At 40.4% G+C, this 22069-nt stretch overlaps 1 protein-coding gene and 1 non-coding gene across 7 annotated transcripts in view; one reads left to right on the forward strand and one right to left on the reverse strand.

The window, feature by feature from the left end:
• Positions 1-22069, forward strand: part of DCC (DCC netrin 1 receptor) — a 1219152-nt gene that overhangs the window by 1046443 nt on the left and 150640 nt on the right. For 3 of the 6 annotated variants that reach the window (XM_043444495.1, XM_043444499.1, XM_043444500.1), the window contains 2 exons: positions 13500-13595; positions 18844-19076. In XM_043444495.1, coding sequence (XP_043300430.1) covers positions 13500-13595; positions 18844-19076 — 329 coding nt within the window. The remainder of the gene's footprint in view (positions 1-13499; positions 13596-18843; positions 19077-22069) is intronic. The other 3 variants (XM_043444496.1, XM_043444497.1, XM_043444498.1) reach the window with 3 other exon arrangements.
• On the reverse strand, positions 6216-6287 carry TRNAC-ACA. Its single transcript has one exon. It is a non-coding gene; the product is annotated as a tRNA-Cys (tRNA).

Raw genomic sequence — 22069 nt, forward strand, 5'->3', positions numbered from 1 at the left:
ATCCCTGGTCTGGGAAGATCCCCTGGAGAAGGGAAAGGCTACCCAGTCCCGCATTCTGGCCTGGAGAATTCCATGGACTGTATATAGTCCACGGGGTCGCAAAGTCGGACACGACTGAGCGACGTTCAGGTCACTATCTCCAGTCTGAACCTAAATAACCCCAAGAGAGCTAGTAACTTCAGTAGGAAACAAAGAGGAAAACGGTTATTCAGAAGAATATCTGAAGGAACGCTCTGCTTCCTGGAGGCTTCAAGAAAGAATGCTCCATACTACAGATTATTCACACACAATCCTTACACCGCGACCCGAGCCCAGAGGAGCCCGTGTGTTTTGTCTGGGTGTCCCTCCCTGTCCTGTCCTGTCCTGGCATGCCAGCAGACATGGCAGAGGCGGGGGTTTTCCTCTCCCTTCTCGGTTTTCTCGTCCCAGCAATAATTTCTTCTGACTCTCAGCCTCAGGGTCTGGGAGTCCCTCTCGGGTTCGCCCCTCCTCATTGTCCCTCCAGACGTACCTCCACACTGTGGCCCCCACATGCCCCCTTTCCCTCGGCATCCGCTCTCCCAGCTGAGACCAGGCCTCTGTGAGCTTTGCCTGGACAACTGCAGGAGCCTCTGAAGTAGACCCGCTTCACACAGCTTTCCCTGGACTACCCGCTTCTGGGGAATTAATATTTCTAAAAGCACAGCTTGAAACTTATTCAAAATGTTATTCCACTCAGCATCTCTTTATTCAGTAAAAGACAAGGATAAAGGGCTGAGCTTTGGAGTTAAAAATTCTCCTGCTTACCTACAAAAAGGGGCGATCGTTTATCCACTCAACGGATATTTGCTGAGTACCTCCTGTATGCCAGACACTGGATTGAGGGAAGGATTAAATAAAGAATAGGAGGTGAAGGACATCCCCTACACACAAAGGAACTGCATCCCAAGAGTATGTTCTGAAGGCCAGTTTGTGCCTGAGTCCAACACAGTGAGCCTAGATACCCAGCTAACACAACCGGCTATCGGTTTATACTCCTTTTCACACAAATAGTGCACAAAAAAACAAACACAAAAAATGAAGCATTTTTAATCTTACAGTGCAGCGCCTTGAAGCGTACAGTGGCTGGCATGTAGGGGCTGGCATCCAGGGAACAGGCAAGAAGAGTCACCAACAGGAGCGGGGAGGGGATGTGGAAATGGTAGAGCTGAAGGGTCCTCAGCGACAGGAGCCGAGGGCGAGCTGTGTTCTCCCTCACTCCTGACATGATGGCAGAGCTTCCTTGCTGGATTCGGTTCTATCCACCCTCTTGAAAACCTGATCCAGCGATGTCTGGGTAGTAGCTCTATCTTTTTCTCACTGTAGATGACGTGGTAGCCCTGGATTGCACCCCAAACGGCTGTTGCAACCTTCATGCACCGAGCACCGTTCAACGCTCAGGTCCCGGGCCTCAACATTTCACAGGGCCTCCTCGAATAAAGAAGATCCCCTTGCCCTTTCCTGCATCATGAATCTCTCCAGTTGCTCGTTTCTTCCTCTTGTCTCTCTCTGTCCTTTTCCGGGCCTGCAGTTCCATCAGGGCTTCCTCAGGAAGCGGCCCGTGAGGCACAGCATGAAGTCCTCCTGCAGACCTAGCTCCAGCTCTTCACCTCGCTCCGCTCCCTCAATTATTTTCACTTTTGTTTCCATCCTTATCGCTCGGCACTCCTTAGCAGTACCAGCTACATCACCGCTGCTTTTACGCTTGTGTCCAGACATGCTGGGCTTGAACAAAGATACTGTACTGCTGGCGTCTATGTAGAACTTGTACACTCAAGTCCACAAAAGCACAACCGCTCGTAGAGGACGCACGCACGTGACAGTGCACGCGGACACAGGAGCTGACTGACGTGACTGGACATGCGGAAGCCCCTGCGCACGCACATGCGCACCTTTGAAGTCCGCAGCTTAGAGGTTCCTAACTTAGCGGTTCGTATGTAGGGGACTTACTCTAGTGAATGAATGTCTAATGCCTAATTAGACATCCAACTAATACTACTCCTGGGGCGGGGGCGGCGGGGAGAGGGGGAAAAATGAGGAGGAGAGGAAACTGTCGGTTCTTCACTCCAACACGCGTGATTCTACAACCACCTTGCCTGGTTTACTTGTATTTGCTGCTTTGATTCTCTCTCCTCAACCTTTCTTCATCGGAAGAGTCAGCAAACCTGCCGTCTTCTCCGCACAGCCTTGCTGACTCCAGAACACTTTCGCTCTGATTTTGTTTTTAAACTTCTAACATAGCTTCTCCATTAAAAGATAGGCAAAGAAAGGCTTGTTTGTTTCAATCCTTACATACCCTAGAAAACACATAACCTTGTCCTTACACACACAAGATGTTACGTGATAATTGATGAGCAAAGAAACAGATGAATAGACAAAGAATAACAAATGTGTAAGTGAGAGGTTTTGTCACACAGTCTCTTTGGGCTCATTTTTCATGAGCCTGTAGGTTCCAGAATGTGCCGTTTGGTACCAGTGAGACTGGTTAATGAGCCAGTGATGTTATCATCTGACCATTCTCTGGACAGTGTTCCTAGAAAAGAGAAAGAAAGAGGAAAGGAGGAAGAAAAAAAGGAAGAAAACCCTCAAAGGATGCTAGTTAGATAAGTTGTTACTTAAATTTGCAAACAGGTGTATATGATGGGGTAGAATTGAATATTGAATGTACTACATAGATTGCATCTTTCTCGAACATGAATTGCTCACCCTTTTAAGAGATCAGTGCAATCGGCTATGTTTGCTGTCCACCCATTACCCTTAATTAAACAGTTCAGGTCCCGTGGGGTCAGAGGTGTCCAGTCACATCTATCCCCCGACAGGGATTCTGTGGCCTCTGCTCTGCGCCTCAGGTCACCCTGGTTCTCTGCAGTGAGCCGGCGTCTGCGCTGGGCAGACAGTTACCACTCTAATTTTCTCTAATTGACTTGTTGGCAGTGCTCACAGAGGGCAAAAGATGTAGGGACATGGAGACTGGGCCCCGACAAGCACTTGGCATTGATGGGGCCACTGAGCGAAGTGCATAATCTGTAATGAATAAAGGTCTATGGGCTGTCAATCTAGCACATGCCGGTGGCATTTAATTCACACCAAATATTAATTAAAAATAATGATGTTCTTCTTACTGGCTTTTGTTACTAAGCACAGCATCTTGGTCCAGCCCCCGAGGAGCTGTCTGCAAGTCATTTGATTCTCTCAGCCCCGGTGAGATGCATGCATTTCACTACCTTCAGGCAAGCCTCAACAAAAACTCTTAGAACAATGGCTCTCTCACCTACCTAGTCTCTGGGGAAGAAGACCCAAAAAGTCTTCCTGTAGTGCATTCCTTGTCCAAGCCTTGTAATCAATAAATGTGTATTTGTTTCCTTTTTTGCTGGCCACAAATAAGATACTGGACAGAAGCCATCTGTTTTGGATGCTCAAAGTTATTAAGTACATTTTTATCTTTCTTTTTTTTCTTTTTACATTTTTATCTTTCTTTATCCCAATGTGATGTATTCTATAGGAAATGTTGACCAAACGATGATATAAATCTGATCAGTAATTTGAAATCTGTGGAATCTCTCAGAATATCCATAATTAAAAATAATCCCCATGGACATCCACCAAAATTCATGTTATCTCAGTACGATTCAGTCAGAGTAAATTAAAATGAGAGAATACTGCTGTACATCATTTTTCAGAGGCAGTTGACATGTTTTCAAGCCTAAATATCTGTAACATTTTAGCAAATCCAAAAAAATAAATTTACTCTCATAATTGTCATTAAATGTATTCCCGAACAATGGGATCTGAGCATAATTAATGATTAATTCATTTGAATGCATTATGATAACATTAAATGTGTTTAATTCATTTGATGTGTCTAAAGAGGGAGCAATTCTAGGCAATTCTTTTGTGAGTACTTGTTTTTAAAGTTGAGCTCTGAGCATGTGCAGAAAAATAGCTCCACATTGCCCTCTAGTGGTACACTCACAAATGACATTCTTTTGTGTGGGGCGGAAACACAAACCCTCCTTCTCCCTTGCTTCGCATCTCACAGCATCTTTGGCCCTCAGTACAGACTTAAATGCCTCCATCACAATGTAAACAGAGTTCAAAGCAATATAGTCCTATGTCCACTAATAACTGAAAGTGAAAGTGTCGGTGCTCAGTCGTGTCCGACTCTTTGCTACCCCGTGGACTCTGGCCTGCAAGGCTCCTCTGTCCATGGGATTCTCCAGGCAGGAATACTGCCGTGGGTTGCCATTTCCTTCTCCAGGGGATCTTCCCAACCTAGGGATCGAACCCAGGTCTCCTGCCGTGTGGGCGGATGCTTTACTGTCTGAGCTACGGGGGAAGCAACTAATAACTGAATGATATGATTATTGATGTTGAAGCTGGTTCAATATTGGTTCAAGCTTGATGGGGGCCTAAAAAGATCCTATTGCTTCCTGGGGAGATCAGGTGCAGTTTGACAAAAGCACTGTACAGAGGCCAGAGAAGGCCCAAAAGACGTTAGCAAGGAGAGTGTGAAGGGCATAACGAGAAGCTTCTTGAAAAGGGGGATATGAAGCTGTCTTAGGTCTTTTATTTCCTGGATATCTCTGTGTTACTTTAGAAATGTCAGGGAACTTACCTGATGCTCAAGTTACCAACTGAAAACAGCAACATACTAGATTTAAATGACTTAAAGACCCGTAGCTCCAGCAATGTTCCTTTATCCGTAGCAACTCTGCTGAACATCTGCTTCCCTTTCCTGAGAATAAGCCATCACCACTTTTTATTTAAATTTAAGCTTGATCACTTAAAGACATTACTTTGCCAACAAAGACCTGTCTGATCAAAGATATGGTTTTTCCAGTAGTCAAGTGTGGATGTGAGAGTTGGACTATAAAGAAAACTGAGTGCTGAAGAATTGATGCTTTTGAACTGTGGTGTTGGAGAAGACTCTTGAGAGTCCATTGGACTGCAAGGAGATCCAACCAGTCCATCCTAAAGGAAATCAGTCCCAAATATTCATTGAAAGGACTGATGCTGAAGCTGAAACTCCAATACTTGGATAAGAAGAACTGACTCATTGGAAAAGACCCTGATGCTGGGAAAGATTGAAGGTGGGAGGAGAAGGGGACGACAGAGGATGAGATGGTTGGATGGCATCACCGACTCGATTGACATGAGTTTGAATAAACTCCGGAAGTTGGTGATGGACAGGGAGGCCTGGCATGCTGCAGTCCATGGGGTTGCAAAGAATCGGACATGACTGAGTGACTGAACTGAACTGAAGCTCACCCTCAAGGTGTACACACCATGGTTAGGATTTGTGGAATTTAGCGTTCAGTGTAGCTCATTAATCCAACAGCTGGTAAATGATAAAACTCCATCCTCTTTGTGAGCGTACCCGCTCCCATAGGTGGACATGGCGTAGAAGGCGCTTTCATTGCTCAGAGACTTACTAGACACTTCATGGCTATCAAAATATTAGCAAGAGTCAGTATTGAAAGGACAGTGAGCTCACCTTTACTGTGGGGGAGATTAAGAAATGATGAATACTGCTCAGGAGCCAGACAGCTGCTAAATGAGGTACACATGCTCTTGTAATTCAAATTGAGACAAAAATTTGAGCCAGGAAAATGAGAATGAATCAGTTATGGTACTTTTATTCTTAAAAAAAAAAGAGAGAGAGAGAGAAATGTCTATTTCCAAAACTGAAAGCCACTTGTGCAGTAATGCTCCAGAGACTTTTAAGGAGGACATGCCCTGAAGAGGTGTAAATTGGGCAGCTGGGAGGTAGTGACGGAGAGGGGAAGGCGTGAATTCAGTGTAACATGGATGAGGCTGACCTCCTGGACACTTCAGCATTAACCCTGAGCGGGAAATTCAGAGCTCAAATCAGACATTCTTCACTTTGAATTCTAGTCTAAATTAGAGTGGTCTGGGGAAAACCAGTGTATCCAACAGCCTTGCATAAAGGACACCTGCTTTATTATTTCATGCTTATCCTCCTTATCACATCTTATAGTTTCTACTTGGTTGTTGTAGACCTTGATTGCTGTTGACATCTTGACTAAGGAAAGTGAAAGTGAAGTCACTCAGTCTTGTCTGACTCTTTGAGACCCCATGGACCCCATGACTCTTTGTAGCCCACGAGGCTCCTCCATCCATGGGATTTTTCAGGCAAGAATACTGGAATGGGGTGCCATTTCCTTCTCCAGGAGATCTTCCCAACCCAGGGATTGAACCCGGGTCTCCTGCATTGTAGGCAGACGCTTTACCGTCTGAGCCACCAGGGAAGTCCATTGGCAAGTTGGTATAAACCGCCGACAGGTTTCTGCCGTGAGCCCTGTGAGGTCACCGCGGAACTGCAGGGCAGGGCTCCTCACTTGCGTCGTGCAGGGCGTGTCATTCATTCACACAAGCACTCGGCAGAGTTAGTAAAGTACCGCAGAAAACATGTTCGCTGGGAGAACAAAGAGCTAGGGTTCCAAGCGTCTAAGGTTATAGACAAGGGGCCACGGACCTGGATTCAGTTCAGAGGTATATGATCTTGTTTTGCCAGCACAAGTTTATTTTCTTTATTTAAATCATTTGCCAACATTTGAAAATTTGCAGATTTCCCATAAAACTCCGTATTTCCAGAAAACTCAGACAACTCTGAGCCTGCTCTCCATAGGCTAGTAACACCCTGAAACCGAGTGCTGGCCCCTCTCCTTTGATGAATTATTAATACTTAAATGAATTCCTGTCCGGGATCCTCTGGGCCATATTGTCTTTGACACTATAGCCAAATATTTCTACCCTTCTCTCCCTCCCTCTCTCAGGTTTGAAAACAAAAATAAAATTCTAACTTCTAAGCATGTAAGTTTGGCAGTCCTGATCTCTCTCTCACTCTCCTGATAAAGAAATACGTATTATTGTTTAGTTGCTCAGATGTGCCTGACTCTTTGCAACCCCGTGAATTGCCATCAGTCAGGCTCCTCTGTCCATGGAATTTTTCAGGCAGGGGTACTGGGGTGCATTGTCATTTCCTCCTCCAGGAGATCTCCCCAACCCCAGCATCGAACCCGCTTCTCCTGCACTGCAGGCAGATTCTTTACCTCTGAGCCACCAGGGAAGCCCCAAAAGAAATATATAGACAAACACAAATATATAGTATATGTATAAGTTAAATGCAATTTCACCCAAAAGAAGTAATTTGATGTGGTTCAAATCTAAAATTTGTTTACATTTTAGTTTATATATGTTTGAAATCAGATTATGACTTCACTCTAATAACTATAAAGTGTATTTTTCCTAATAGAAAAGCGTTTTGATGATCTTCCTAACTGTATTTTCAATCTGACCCATCTTTTCTCTGAGATATTTTATTCTTTTGTCATTGCTGTTCATGTCTGACTCTTTGCCACTCCATGGACTGTAGCACGCAGGGTTTTCCTATCCTTCACTCTCTCTCAGAATTCACTCAGATTCATGTCCATTGAATCAGTGATGCTATCTAACCATCTCATCCTCTGCCACCCTCTTCTCCTTTTGTCTTCAATCTTTCCCAGTATCAGGGTCTTTTCCAATGAGTCAGCTTGTTACATCAGGTGGCCAAAGTATTGGAGCTACAGCATCAGTCCTTCCAGTGAGTATTCAGCCTTGATTTCCTTTCAGATTGACTGGATTGATCTCCTTGAGTCTTCTCCAGCACCACAATTCGAAGGCATCAGTTCTTTAGCCCTCAGCCTTCTTTATGGTCCAACTCTCACATCCATACATGACTGCTGGAAAAACCAAAGCTTTGACTGTACAGACGTTTGTTGGCAAAGTGATGTCTTTGCTTTTTAATAAGTTTTCTAAGCTTATCAGACTGGTTCCAAATAGGAAAAGGAGTACGTCAAGGCTGTGTATTGTCACCCTGCTTATTTAACTTCTATGCAGAGTACATCATGAGAAACGCTGGACTGGAGGAAGCACAAGCTGGAATCAAGATTGCTGGGAGAAATACCAATAACCTCAGATATGCAGATGACACCACCCTTATGGCAGAAAGTGAAATTGAACTAAAACGCCTCTTGATGAAAGTGAAAGAGGAAAGTGAAAAAGTTGGTTTAAAGCTCAACATTCAGAAAACTAAGATCATGGCATCTGGTCCCATCACTTCATGGGAAATAGATGGGGAGACAGTGGAAACAGTGTCAGACTTTATTTTTGGGGGCTCCAAAATCACTGCAGATGGTGATTGCAGCCATGAAATTAAAAGACGTTTACTCCTTGGAAGGAAAGTTTAACCAACCCTAAATAGTATATTAAAAGCAGAGACATTACTTTGCCAACAAAGGTCCATCTAGTCAAGGCTGTGGTTTTTCCAGTGGTCATGTATGGATGTGAGAGTTGGACTGTGAAGAAAGCTGAGCGCCGAAAAATTGATGCTTTTGAACTATGGTGTTGGAGAAGCCTCTGGAGAGTCCCTTGGACTGCAAGGAGATCTAACTAGTCCGTCCTAAAGGAGATCAGTCCTGGGTGTTCATTGAAATGACTGATGCTGAAGCTGAAACTCCAGTACTTTGACCACCTGATGTGAAGAGCTGACTCATTGGAAAAGACCCTGATGCTGGGAAAGATTAGGGCAGGAGGAGAATGGGACGACAGAGGATGAAATAGCTGAATGGCATCACTGGCTCGATGGACATGGGTTTGAGTAAACTCTGGGAATTGGCGATGGACAGGGAGGCCTGGCGTGCTGCAATTCATGGGGTTGCAAAGAGTCAGACATGACTGAGCGACTGAACTGAACTGAACTGAAGCTTATGATAGCTTTTCTTCCAAGGAGGAAGCATCTTTTAATTTCATGGCTGCAGTCACCATCCGCAGTGATTTTGGAGCCTAAGAAAAGAAAATCTGTCTGCTTCCACTTTTTCCCCATCTATTTACCATGAAATGATGGGACCAGATGCATGATAATAGTTTTTTGAATGCTGAATTTTAAGCCAGCTTTTTCATTCTCCTCTTTCACTCTCTTCAAGAGGCTCTTTAATTCCTCTTCGCTTTCTGCCATTAGGGTGGTATAAACTGCAGATATCTGAGGTTGTTGATATTTCTCCCGGAAATCTTGATTCCAGCTTGTGCTTCCTCTAGCCCAGCATTTCGCATGATGTACTCTGCATATAAGTTAAATAAACAGGGTGAAAATACAGCCTTATCATACTCTTTCCTTTCCATACAGCCTTTCCCAGTTTTGAACCAGTCTGTTGTTCCATGTAAGGTTCTAACTGTTGCTTCTTGACCTGCATACAGGTTTCTAAGGTGGTCTGGTATTCCTATCTCTTGAAGAATTTTTCACAGTTTGTTGTAATCCACACAAAGGCTCTCTTGTAATCAATGAAGCAGAAATACACGTTTTGGGGGGAATTTTCTTGCTTTTTTCTGTGATCCAGCAGAAGTTGCCAATTTGATCTCTGGTTCCTCTGCCTTTTCTAAACTCAGCTTGTACATCTTGAAGTTCTTGGTTCACATATGGTTGAAACCTAGCTTGAAGGATTTTGAGCATAATCTTATTAGCATGCGAAATGAGCAAAATTGTATGATAATTTGTACATTCTTTGGCACCGCCCTTTGGGATTGGAATGAACACTGACCTTTTCCCGTCCTTTGGCCACTGCTGAGCTTTTCAAGGCTGTGACCCATGACCATCCTTCTATCTCTAAATCCTACCCATGCCCTTCAGTCCTAGTTCTAAGTCTGATAATTCTTTAAGGAGCTAATCCCTCACTAAGTTTTTAGGCCTCTAAACTCATTTGCATTCATACATGGTATGACATACTTTTTTGCTTAATTTTATGTACTTTTTCATTGTGTTCTCTTCCCAGAATTAAGATTGTAACCTGGCAAGAGAGGTCCATCCTTTCCAAATATTCTTTTATCTCCAACAGCATTTAACACTTGTTGACTGATCACTTTTTTTTTTTTTTTTTTGGTAAATCAGGTTGACAATATAAATCTAAAAAAAAATAAATATCTACTCTTGTAGGTGAAGCAGTCACTGACTGGAAGCCCTTTGGCTGCATTAAATGTAATTTTATTTTATTCTTCTTGTTGTTTTGTGGTTCTTGTGTCATTGTGGTTTGGAATGTCAAGACTTTAAAGCGGATATTTAGGTCACATAAAAATTTCATGAAGAAAAATCCATCTAATCAGTTTTCAAAGACCACTGTCAGAGATAAATTCATTCATTTTTTTTTTTTAAATTCATTCATTTTAAAAGCTGTTGTAAAATCAAACACAGACACAGAAAACCACATGCAACCAATGTATCACTTCAGGAATTATTTTAAGTTAGAGTTCACCCTGTTTCTTGGCTGTATTTTCTGCAAATCGGCCATTGGATCCAGAAGCTTGATCAGACCAAGTAGGTTTGATCCCTTCAGCCAGACTAGAGGGTAGTGTACTATTTATTTCATTGTGACGCACATGCTAAGTCACTTCAGTCATGTCCAATTCTTTGCAGCCCTGTGGACTGTAGCCCACCAGGCTCCTCTGTCCATGGGATTCTCCAGGCAGGCATACTGGAGCGGGTTGCCATCCCCTTCTCCAGGGGATCTTCCCGACCCAAGGATCAAACCACCATCTCTTATGTCTCCTGCATTGGCAAGCGGGTTCTTTACCACTAGCACCACCTGGGATGCCCTATTTCATTAGGTATATAATGTCTAGATTCTCTGTTTTATCTTAGAAATCATGAATTCTTAATGTGTAGTTTGTTCATTGGGGCTGAAAAATAGTGATATTTGCATGTTTCTCATTAGTTGGAATACTGTTATAATAGGATACACCCTTCATATACTGTTTGGTTGCACACTGGTAGAGTTTGTTTAAGAAGGGCATGCTAAACATTTGGCTCATTACCCGGACTTGAAGATAGTAGTTTGCTCCCCTGTCCAATTCAGAAATGACCAACTCTTATTATTCTTTAAAATGTCTATGAATTCATACATTCATATGTATTTGTTAAGTTTAATTTCATTGCAATTTTTATATTTATTGAAGCTGTTTGTCCTCATTTCTGGTTCTGTGGAAGCGCTTCCATATTGACTTCCGAATCCGTTTGACACAATCCTGTTATTCTTTGATGGTTTCCTTTCTATCTGGGATGTCAGGATGCTTCAGGCTCAATTGCTGTGCTTTCTGCTTTAGACTAGGAATCAGCCAGTTCGCCAAGAAGCCTTTGTTCCTTGCAGTGTGAAAGATATTTTTTCCAGAATCTCAGTTTGGGTGAAGAGATCCCTGTGTCACTAAGTCAGTGTTTCTAGATGTTTTCAGTGGACAGAATTAGAGATAAAATACCTTTGCATTTAAACTGTTTTTTTTTTTTTTCAATTAGATTTTAGGAACACAATACTTCATCTCTTCTATTGTACATGTGTATGTCCTTTACATGTGTGTGTCCTTGTTCACACCAGGGATCCCAACCTGAAGGACATAGGGTATAACAGAATTAGACTTTCTCATGATTTCTCATTTGTGCTATCTCATATTGCATTGGTATCAGAGTAACATTAATAATAGTTTCACCATCAATAATAATTATTAAAATGTTTCTATATATATTATCCTCATTCTCCCTTAATTTTGTCTTATGATTATAATATGGGGACACTATCAGAACAAGTAGTGTTGCAAAATAAAATTTCTCCTTTTAACCCTCAATTAGTCTTAGTTCATTAAATTTATTGTTCTTCAGTTAGCTATTAGATCAGTATCTCTCCGGTCACTTTAAATATCTAAGGCTCATTTTCCAGTGGTTCTCAGGATCAGGGGAACAATATTTCCTGATTCCTTGCAAGTTGATAACAGTTTGGGTGTTATCAAACTATTTTAACAGCCCTTTATATTCAAAGTTAACTTTTGTTGACAGTGAAATCCTTGAATCACATTTTCTTACCTTGAGTGTCTCAAATCACTTCAGTTTCTTCTGGCACAAAGCGATGCTGTCAAAAAATCTGATAATAATCTAATGTTCCCTTTTATAAATCATGTATTCTTTTTGTCCACATACCTAAAAGATTTTTTTTAAGTCAGCAAAAATTTCTTGAATTGCATTTTTTTCTGTGCATTTGCTCTGTTCCCTTTCTTTGACTTTTTTTCCCTCAAGGACAACTATTACTCCAGTGTTAAGTTCTTCCTTCTCGAGTGTGTGTTCTGTGTGCTGTAATATTTGTCACTTTTTCCTGCATTTTTCTTTATTCTTTCTTATTTTACTCTTGTTTTTGTTTTCTCCTTATTGCATTTATTTATTCACCTTGTTACACTTTCTAAAATTACTTCTTAAATATAATTCTTTCTCAAAATATGCCACCTCATTTCTAAATTTTAATCATTCTGATTTATGTTACTCTTGCATCTCTGGCATTTTATTTTCTCAACATTACTTAGCTCACTTTGGAATAGCAAATTGCAGGTTTGATGTATTTTTCTTGTGTACTTTTGATCCTCTTTTTGTGTACTTGTCTGGAGGTATGATAGTGTCCTCATTTTATTTTGTAAGAAACTTAACTTCAACAGATATTTTTGTGCTTGCTTTTATGAGATATGTTTCCCTGCATGCCCAGAAATTCAAATAGCTTTTCTAAATACACAGAGCTCCCTGTCCTCTTGTTTTTCTTACACCAGGGCTCAGGGCTCAGGGCACTGTAGCCTGTGGGTCAAATCTGGTCCAGGTCCTATTTTTGTTTGGGCATCACTGAACTAACAGTGCCTTTTGTACTTTTGAATAATTGTAAGCAAACATAAACGAATATGTGACCGAGACTAGGTGGATTGCAAAGCTATATAAACTCTCTCGGTCTCTTACAGAAAAGTTGGCCAAACCCTGGTGCACACTAAAAACTATGGCAGTTTGCTCTCCAAGTTTTCAAGACTATTCCTCTCTCCTACATTGATCTGTACTTTCTCTTCATGTCTGTTGTTCCTGACCTACTCACAAATTTTAAATATATTTTCAATAGTTTGTCCCCATTGTGAACCCTGTCCTGGCAAGGAGAGCTTGTCAGTTAGTTTCAAGTGTTCATATTTACTATTCTCAAACTGGTCTATTGCACTTTCTATTAATAGCATTACCTGGTAGTTATTTTAGAATTACTCTGTTTTCAGGATTGATGTTTCCCTATAATTTCTCTCCCACAGATACTAATGATGTGTGGGTTCTAAGGGCCTTGGTGGATGGTCCACGTACACTGGTATTTTAGGATGTGAACATGTAGACCCCGTCACCTCATTTTGTAATAAAAGTCTCAATGCCTTTGGTTCTCTATCTAGTCTGTCTCTTTTTACCTGGAGGTTCTGAAGATCAAAAAACTATATTGCCACCACTGCTGCCTTCTTCCCAGAATCAAGCTCACTCATTTTTCAACTGTTTGCTTAATTGACTATATTCAGTTTGATTTCAGGAAAATGTTTATCCTGAGTATTTCAACACATTAAATAAATCCACACATACATTTTTTTCCCCCTCTGTTTTCCTCCAGAGTCAAGTTCCCATTATGTCATCTCCCTAAAAGCTTTCAACAATGCAGGAGAAGGAGTTCCTCTTTATGAAAGTGCTACCACCCGGTCTATCACAGGTAAGCTGAAATAGTTAATCTATATTTGACAAGGAATTTGAGTTGTGAAAACAACAAATGAAAGTGAAACGAAACAAAATATGAAGAAGAAAATGTATGAAGTCATGTCCGAGCCTTATGTGTATATATACACACACAATTTATTATTTTGGGGGTTATCAAAATTGTGAGAGGAATTCAGTCTATAAATTAGTACATGGACTTAGAGAATGTAGATCCCTTATTCTCTTTATTTTTTTCCAGTAGCTTCATACTTTGGTGTCTTGACACCATTGTTCATTCCTCTGGGCAGCTTATTTTCAAATCAGTTCAATGTAGGCAGGAGGGTGTCCAGGTGCCTGAATGGACAGTTGCTTCACTGCAGAGGGTCCTTCAGGCTGATATTGACAAGCATGAATTGCCCTCGTGGGGCTGGTTTGGACTAGGCTGAGTCATACAGGAGCTTCTTTCTGAGCTGGGCCAACAGGTCATCACCCCAACAGTGCCCAAGGCCTGTAGGCACTGAAAGAATTGGCTGCTTCGAGGGCTTATTACTTCTGGGAATTGTTATGTGAGTTGGACCTTAGAGGAAGCACAGGACAGGAACAGGGCTCAACGAAATGAAAAGAGAAAGGGGTGGGTTAGAAAGCAAGATCTCGGTCATTTATGGAGACTATTTGTGAATAAGGCTGGACCTATTTAAAAACAGAACAAGTACCATATGTACCTCTGTGAGGCTTGCTCATGACCCAGTCACATGACTCAGAGTCACATGACCACTTGCAATAGCCGTATGTCTGAAATATGAAAGCAAAACCCAGGAACTCCATCTTTTTAATGTATCCTTTGATCCTTTCAAAACCCACAATCCTCAAAGTTCATTCAACTTACCAGCTGTTTTCACCTTAATAACAACAAAGGATCTGATACAAAGGAGCAGGATTTAGTAGGAGCACCATGGAAAATTACTGGGGTGCCTGAGTATGGGTCCTGGCAGCTAGGAATAAATGAACCTCCAGTAAATGATGGAGTCCTGTGACTTCGACTACCACCTACATTTATGTGAACTTTATACAGTTTGTTTTCCAAATCCGAAAGTTTCATTCAGAAACTGTCTTGAGAGTATACGGTTGTAAACCAGATTTGCAGTTGTTATGTGATGGTTTTCACAGCATACCATCACTTTATTGATTTCCACCAAATTTCCTTTTAAACCATGGATATTATTCCAGAGTCTCCTTGAATCTTTGGCTGCTGGTTTTAACATTTGTGCTCAGTCTGAAGTGGTATGCAAAAGCTTGGGTGCCTGTCAGTATGTTAATTTATCCATGGAGACATTATATATCTTGCACTGCATTGCCAGAGGGACTCTGACTCCCCAAAACGGGTAAATAATAACTATTACCATAAAGAACATTTACTGTCAAAAGTGTTGTGTCTAAATATAGAGATATGAGGCAAATAGAGGCCAGAATGGAAACCATGAGATAACATGGTGAACAGTGTCTGGGACTTTTGCTTCCTCTTATTCTCTTATTCTGCCAAAATTCCTTTGAGCGACAGCAACCACTTTGGCTGAGCCAGTGCTTCCCATAATGCTTATTCATTAAGTCAGCTCTTTCCTGCCTAGGGTAAAAGATGGTTAAAAATGTCCTTGATATGAATTTGAGCTCATGATCAGGTCAAACAAAATTGTACCATGATCAGTCTTTTAGAACTCATAGTTTTTTTTACCAAAACTAAAGACCACAAGGAAAGAACACAAAGATGACCCCCAAAATCCATTTTTGAGCAGAAACTAGTTATGATAGAGATAGAGTTCAGGTAACTTGAAGATAAATTGCTCAGAAAACTGTTTGAGGTGTTATTAACTTCTTTTCCCTTAACATTTGTTGTCATTCTTTAATCCTTAGCATATGGCATCCCCAGAGTGGTTTCTAGAATACCAGTGATCCATAAGACCATTTTTTTCCTGCTATGACTAATCCTAATGGATCTGAGAAATGAAATAACACTGAGAATTGAAAAGCGTATGAGGGATTTTCTGATTGAGGAAAAGTCAGTAAGGGCTTGGAGAGGATGAATAAAACCAACTCTTTCCACATCCCTGCCCAGATGTGGCAGACTTATTTTGTTGTGTTTTCACACACCACAGAGAACAAAAAACAAATAAACAGAATCAAAGGTTTAGGTTCAGCAGGAAACTATCACAGTAAGGGTGTCTTAGGGATACTTAGAAGACATTTTAGGTCTCTGAGCCTCTGCACAGTACTCCCATGAGCAGCCCTGGAAGAGACGAACATAAAGTAATAATAATAATAATAATAAAGCTCAGAGGCAGTAAATGCATCAGGCTGGAGTGTCCAGCTATGGTGTTTCCCACATGGATGTGTTCATAGATGCTGATCCACTCTGGACCGCATCTCATCCTGAACATATCAGCATTACAACCAAGGATAGTTTCACTAGGTCAAAAGCGCAGGTTAAGAGTGTACTTCTTTTGCTGCACTTTTTTTTTTTGCAATTTTATTTCATATTGTTGCAAGAATAAGACATTTTGAGCCTGGAGATGGGATGAGAACAGGCGAATAATGAGATATGTATTGTTTGAATTTGTATTTTCAATTGTTTCGTAAATGTCTAAATGAAGTACAATCCAGATATAAAATTGTATTATTTTTAAAAACTTGTTTTGAGCTTTAGTATATTGACTAAAACACTTATATGTTCTTACCAAAACAACTATTAGGAATTGAATTGGCTTCTCTTTTTAGCAAAAGGTTTAAAGCTATATGTTGTGTTTTTGTCTTTTTTCCCCCACTGTTTTGAATATCACCACTGCAAATGGTTAAGAAAAAAACCATAAACAGAGTTCTTTGGCAGCAAAATAATTTATTTAATTCAACTACTCAGTTTCTGACCTGAGAGAGAAAGATGATTAGCAATATATGTAGCATGTATTTAGAGCAGTGCTTGCTACCTACTAAGTTCTGCTTTGTTGGAAATACCTGCTATGCCTGTACTATCCAGTATCGCAGACACAAGGCTCATGTGGCTGTTGAACATCTGAAATTGGCTAGTGCAACACAATAAGTGACTCTTTAATTGTATTTAATTTTAATTAATTTAAAGTCAAATTGTCCATGTAACTATGGCTATTGCATTAGCACAACTATGGAAGAAGTGGCAAATAGAATGTCAAGCCATGCCTGGAAAAAAAAAAAAAAATTCCTCCAAAATAAGCAAGAAAAACTTGGCCGGGGTAGAAATTTTTGAATTACATAAGTTCATAGGTATATATCAAAAAACAGCATTGCTTGAAATTTATGGATGCATTCTGGAACCAAGACTCTGAGAAACTCAACAAGAAGTTTATGAAAAACATAATTTTCTAAAAGCCAGAAATAGCAGAATTATTACTATTGCTTAAAGTAAAATCACTACTTTTGAAAACCTTATATGGGGTATCTATGAAAAACGATAAAATTAGTATAGTTTTTCAACAAAACTAGATTAAGCAAAGAAACAACAGATAGGATAACATGAATACAAGTTGATCTACAAAGAGTTTGTGATTGAGAGTAGCCCTGCGCTGTGTGTAACATTCTTCTTTAAGTCAGCTAAGAATAGAAATAGTCAAGTGAAGATAGCCCCTGCTTTAGTTTTGCCAGAATGTTCCACTGCTATACCAGCCTGATGACTGATTGGGATCCTCCTAGAGGCTGCAGTGTCTTCAGCTGCCCCTACATCATCTCATAAATCCATTCGGGTTTAAAGGAGCCCTTAATAAGAAGACACATCAAAGGAAATATGAAAAGCCTGGGCTCTGTCATTAAATTTTAAACACACATTTCTCTCTCTCTCTCTCTTTTTTTTTTTTTTCGGTCTTCCTTTTGTTCTGTTTTTCTTTTCAGATTTTATATTTTGCTCCAAAGACCACAGCCCAGTAAACTACTAAATAATTCATTAGAAAACAGTGATGAGTAGGAAGCAGACTTTTAAAATTCAGTGAACAAAGTGAAGTAATCTTGAAAATCAACCCATAGTCTCTATACTATATTTACAAATATAACCTCAGTATGTTTACTGTTTCAGATACTCTATATGGTGGTAGGCCTCATCTCCCCAAATGCCATTATATGGCCAGTCTAAGAGCTTATCTCATTTTTTGTTAGTGAGAACACATGTTGTATGATTTAAAAGAAAATTTTAACAAATTTAAACACCTTTGGTAATAAATATAAGGCTTAATATTGGACTCTCTCCAGTCACAAAATAAACTCCCCTGATTTTTACATCCATAGCATCAAAGCAATACAAGGTTTTTCTAGAGAATTTTGTGAAACCACAGACATCACTATTCAGATTCTGATTGTGTTATGGATTAAAGCATGTGTGTATCTCATCGTGAATCTCATCGGTCCATACAGAGTTCACTCTGTCTCTCTGCCCAATGATATGAAGTCTTTCCTTGGAATTTAAAATCATAGAACAAGGAACATAGAATATAGGGATGCCATAAATAACTTACTCTGTGAGAATGTGGGTAAAATGGACAATTCTACACTTTCTCTAGGGATTTCAATCTAACCACACCATGTGCCTTGTAAAACCTAATTATCACATCATTGACCCAGTGTGGACTTGGTCTGACATCGTGCAGTCATAGCCTTAAATTGCTGTGGATCTCAGGGCCCTCTGCTCATCATCCTTTGTTTGTTTGCTACCTAAACAATATTTATGCAGATAAAACCTAAGCAATAATAAAAGCATTAAAGATACCAAATTCAAGTTAGAGAAGGAGAAAAACAAATAAATAATACAACAGGTATCAGGTAGGCATTTATTTCTTTTGCAGGAGGAAATGAAATAAACAATCCTTAGAATCTTATTTTGATGTATGTTTCTAGTTATAAAACTGATGAATTCTATACTGGATTTTTAACGAAGTAATGTGCAACATTCCAAAAAAAAAAAAAAGTGGACTTTTAAAATGTATAACAAGAAGCAACAGCCAAATTTATAGAAGCATTCTAAGGAAATAAGGAAATGATGGAAAACAATCAGTTACCTTTGTAATCTAGCAATACTGTTTCTAATGAGTTTTCCGATTGAATTAATTATAATTTTTTCTGTTCTTCTCATGTTCTCTTTCATCATTATTGCCATACATTTAACTCATTGTGATGTGTTGCCACTGATGTTTATTTTTTTAACTTTCGTTTATGTATTTATTCGTTTGCTTCATTGGTCGGGTTTGTAAACCCAGATCCCACTGACCCGGTTGATTATTATCCTTTGCTTGATGACTTCCCCACCTCGGTCCCAGATGTCTCCACCCCCATGCTCCCCCCAGTAGGTGTGCAGGCTGTGGCTCTCACCCACGATGCCGTGAGGGTCAGCTGGGCAGACAACTCTGTCCCCAAGAACCAAAAGACGTCCGAAGTGCGACTTTACACTGTCCGGTGGAGGACCAGCTTTTCTGCGAACGCAAAATACAAGGTGACGTTCTAACTGATGGTATGAAGTTTAACTTGAGCTGTCATTCGTTTACTCCATTGTTTTAAACACCCGGACTGCCATGAGTTATGTTGCTACAGTGACACAGAATGGAAGTCAAAGCATTTTAAAAACTCAGTACCTAAAACTGACATGGGAGTTATTGTGTCTTAGGAAACAATTCTAAGACGAGGTAGGAAAGCATCAAGAGCTGCGAAATGGTATTCGAATTCCACCAGATGTTGGGTTTGTATAAATAGTGTAATTCTGTACAAGGGAATGTCATTTTCTTTGGAAAATAGCAGAGCTCTGTGTTACTTTCCTGGATAGATTTTGGTGTTTTTCTTTTCATTTGGAATCTAGGTTTATACCACAGTCACGCATATTAACGTTGTACACAGAGACCCTTATAGTGAATATGAGAAGGAATACATGAAGATTTTTTTATACTATCCTTAGGTGGTGAACACACCTCGAGTCATTAACATCTGTTTCCTCATTTAGCCTTGAAAGGCCCTCATGTGGTAAAGAAAATGCACGGTGCACCCTCCCCTTTAACTAATATGAATTAGACCAGCTCCCTTATCCCTGTCCTCTCATTGAGTCATCACACACACACACACACACACACATACACACACACACACCCAGGAGCGCCTTAGAGATACACATTTGAGACATTGTCATCCATTCACATCTCTATCAGTCAGCCAGAGCAACTCCAACAAATATTCATTTATATACTCTAACATTACCTAGCCTACCACATTAGTATAGTGTATATAACAATATACAAATGTAGAGTAAAATGAGATCAAGTAATTAAGTGCCCACCATTTACTTAGGACTGTGCTAGATCATAGAGGACATTTAACGTCTTTTAGTTGTTACTCCAGTGTTCTTGCCTGGAGAATTCCATGGACAGAGGAGCCTGGCAGGTTATAGTCCATGGGGTTGCAAATCGTTGGGCATGAATGAGTGACTAACACTTTCACTTTCACATACTTAATGTTGTTACTTACAATTTTGAAATGTGTAATACACTCAGCTCCATGGAGTACTTTACAGAATTCATAATTTATTCAAGTGAAGTAATATATGAAAACATATTTAAAATATTCACAAGATGACTGTTTAAGGTGAAAAAGAGTTAGTTGTTCAGTTGTGTCCGACTCTTTGCAACCCCATGGACTGTAGCCCACCAAGTTCCTCTGGCCACGGAATTCTGCAGGCAAGAATACTGGAGTGGATTTCTCCAAAGAAGACATACAGATGGCTAATAAACACATGAAAAGATGCTCAACATCATTCAGTATTAGGAAATGCAAATCAAAACCACAATAAGTTATCATCTCATGCCGGTCAGAATGGCTACCATCAAAAAATCTACAAACAATAAATGCTGGAGAGGGCGTGGAGAAAAGGGAACCCTCTTACACTGTTGGTGGGAATGCAAACTAGTACAGCCACTATGGAGAACAGTGTGGAGATCTCTTAAAAAACTGGAAATAGAACTGCCATATGACCCAGCAATCCCACTGCTGGGCTTACACACTGAGGAAACCAGATCTGAAAGAGACACGTGCACCCCAGTGCAGCACTGTTTACAATAGCCAGGACATGGAAGCAACCTAGATGTCCATCGGCAGACGAATGGATAAGGAAGTGTGGTACATATACACAATGGAATATTACTCAGGCTATAACATAGAACACATTTGAATCAGTTCTAATGAGGTGGATGAAACTGGAGCCCATTATACAGAGTGAAGTTAAGTCAAAAAGAGAAATGCCAATACAATATATTAATGCATATATATATAGAATTTAGAAAGACGGTAACAATGACATTATATGCAAGCCAGCAAAAGAGACACAGATGTAAAAACAGACTTTTGGACTCTGTGGGAGAAGGCGAGGGTGGGATGATTTGAGAGAACAGCTCTGAAACATGTACATTACCATTGTAGAACAAATGACCAATTCGATGCATGAAGCAGGGCACTCAAAGCCGGCGCTCTGGGACAACCCCGAGGGATGGGGTGGGGAGGGAGGTGCGGGGGGGGGGGGGGGGGGGGTTCAGGATGGGGAGCACGTGTGCACCCGTGGCTGATTCATGTCCATGTATGGCAGAAACCACCACAACATTGTAAAGTAATTACCCTACAATTAAATAATTTTTTTTAAAAAAAAGAGACCCATCTTCCAAAGGGAAGTTTTGACCTCAGTTTTGACCTTTCCAAAGGGAAAGATCAGAGCTGAGTCTCAGAAGATCACATCAGTGTCAGGAGTGGCTTTCAAATGTGCTTTCACATCCATTCTTCTTCAGGCTGAGACAGCGAGCTCCTCCAAAGATCATCAAAGGTGCATGACCAGCAGTGTGCACATTTCCTACCCTCGCCTCAACCAGGATGGGTCCTTCTGTCATTTATTATACTTATGCCATTGTAATGCCTTTCCTTTCTTCTAAACACTTTTTTTTCTTTAGAAAAAAAGACATGTTCATTATTTTAAAATTTAGAAAATATAAAAATGTTCTTGGCTAAGTAAGAAATTGGCCCAGTAACTCCAAAATCATTTTGTGATTCTCAGCAGAGAATAAAAAAGTTAAGTTAAAAAAAAAAAGAATATTGGAGTGGGTAGCCATTCCCTTCTCCAGGGAATCTTCCCGACCCAGGGATCAAACCCAGGTCTCCTACATTTGCAGGCAGACTCTACCATGTCAGCCACAAGCAAAGCCCATCTAGGATGAAGAAGGTAGCTTTAAAAATAAGAGCATAAGCGGGGAGGGGAGGGCAGTCAAAAGGAACAAACTTCCAGTTATAAGTACTAGGGATGTAATGTACAATATTATAAATATAATTAACAGCAATTGGTGTTATATATGAAAGTTGTTACAATAAATCCTAAGAGTTCTAATAACAATCAAACTATATTGTTTCTCTTTATTTAATTTTGTATCTATATGAGATAGTGTGTATTCACTAAACTTACTG

The sequence above is a fragment of the Cervus canadensis genome, chromosome 23, assembly GCF_019320065.1.
Source record: "Cervus canadensis isolate Bull #8, Minnesota chromosome 23, ASM1932006v1, whole genome shotgun sequence".
Classification (NCBI taxonomy): Eukaryota; Metazoa; Chordata; class Mammalia; order Artiodactyla; family Cervidae; genus Cervus; species Cervus canadensis.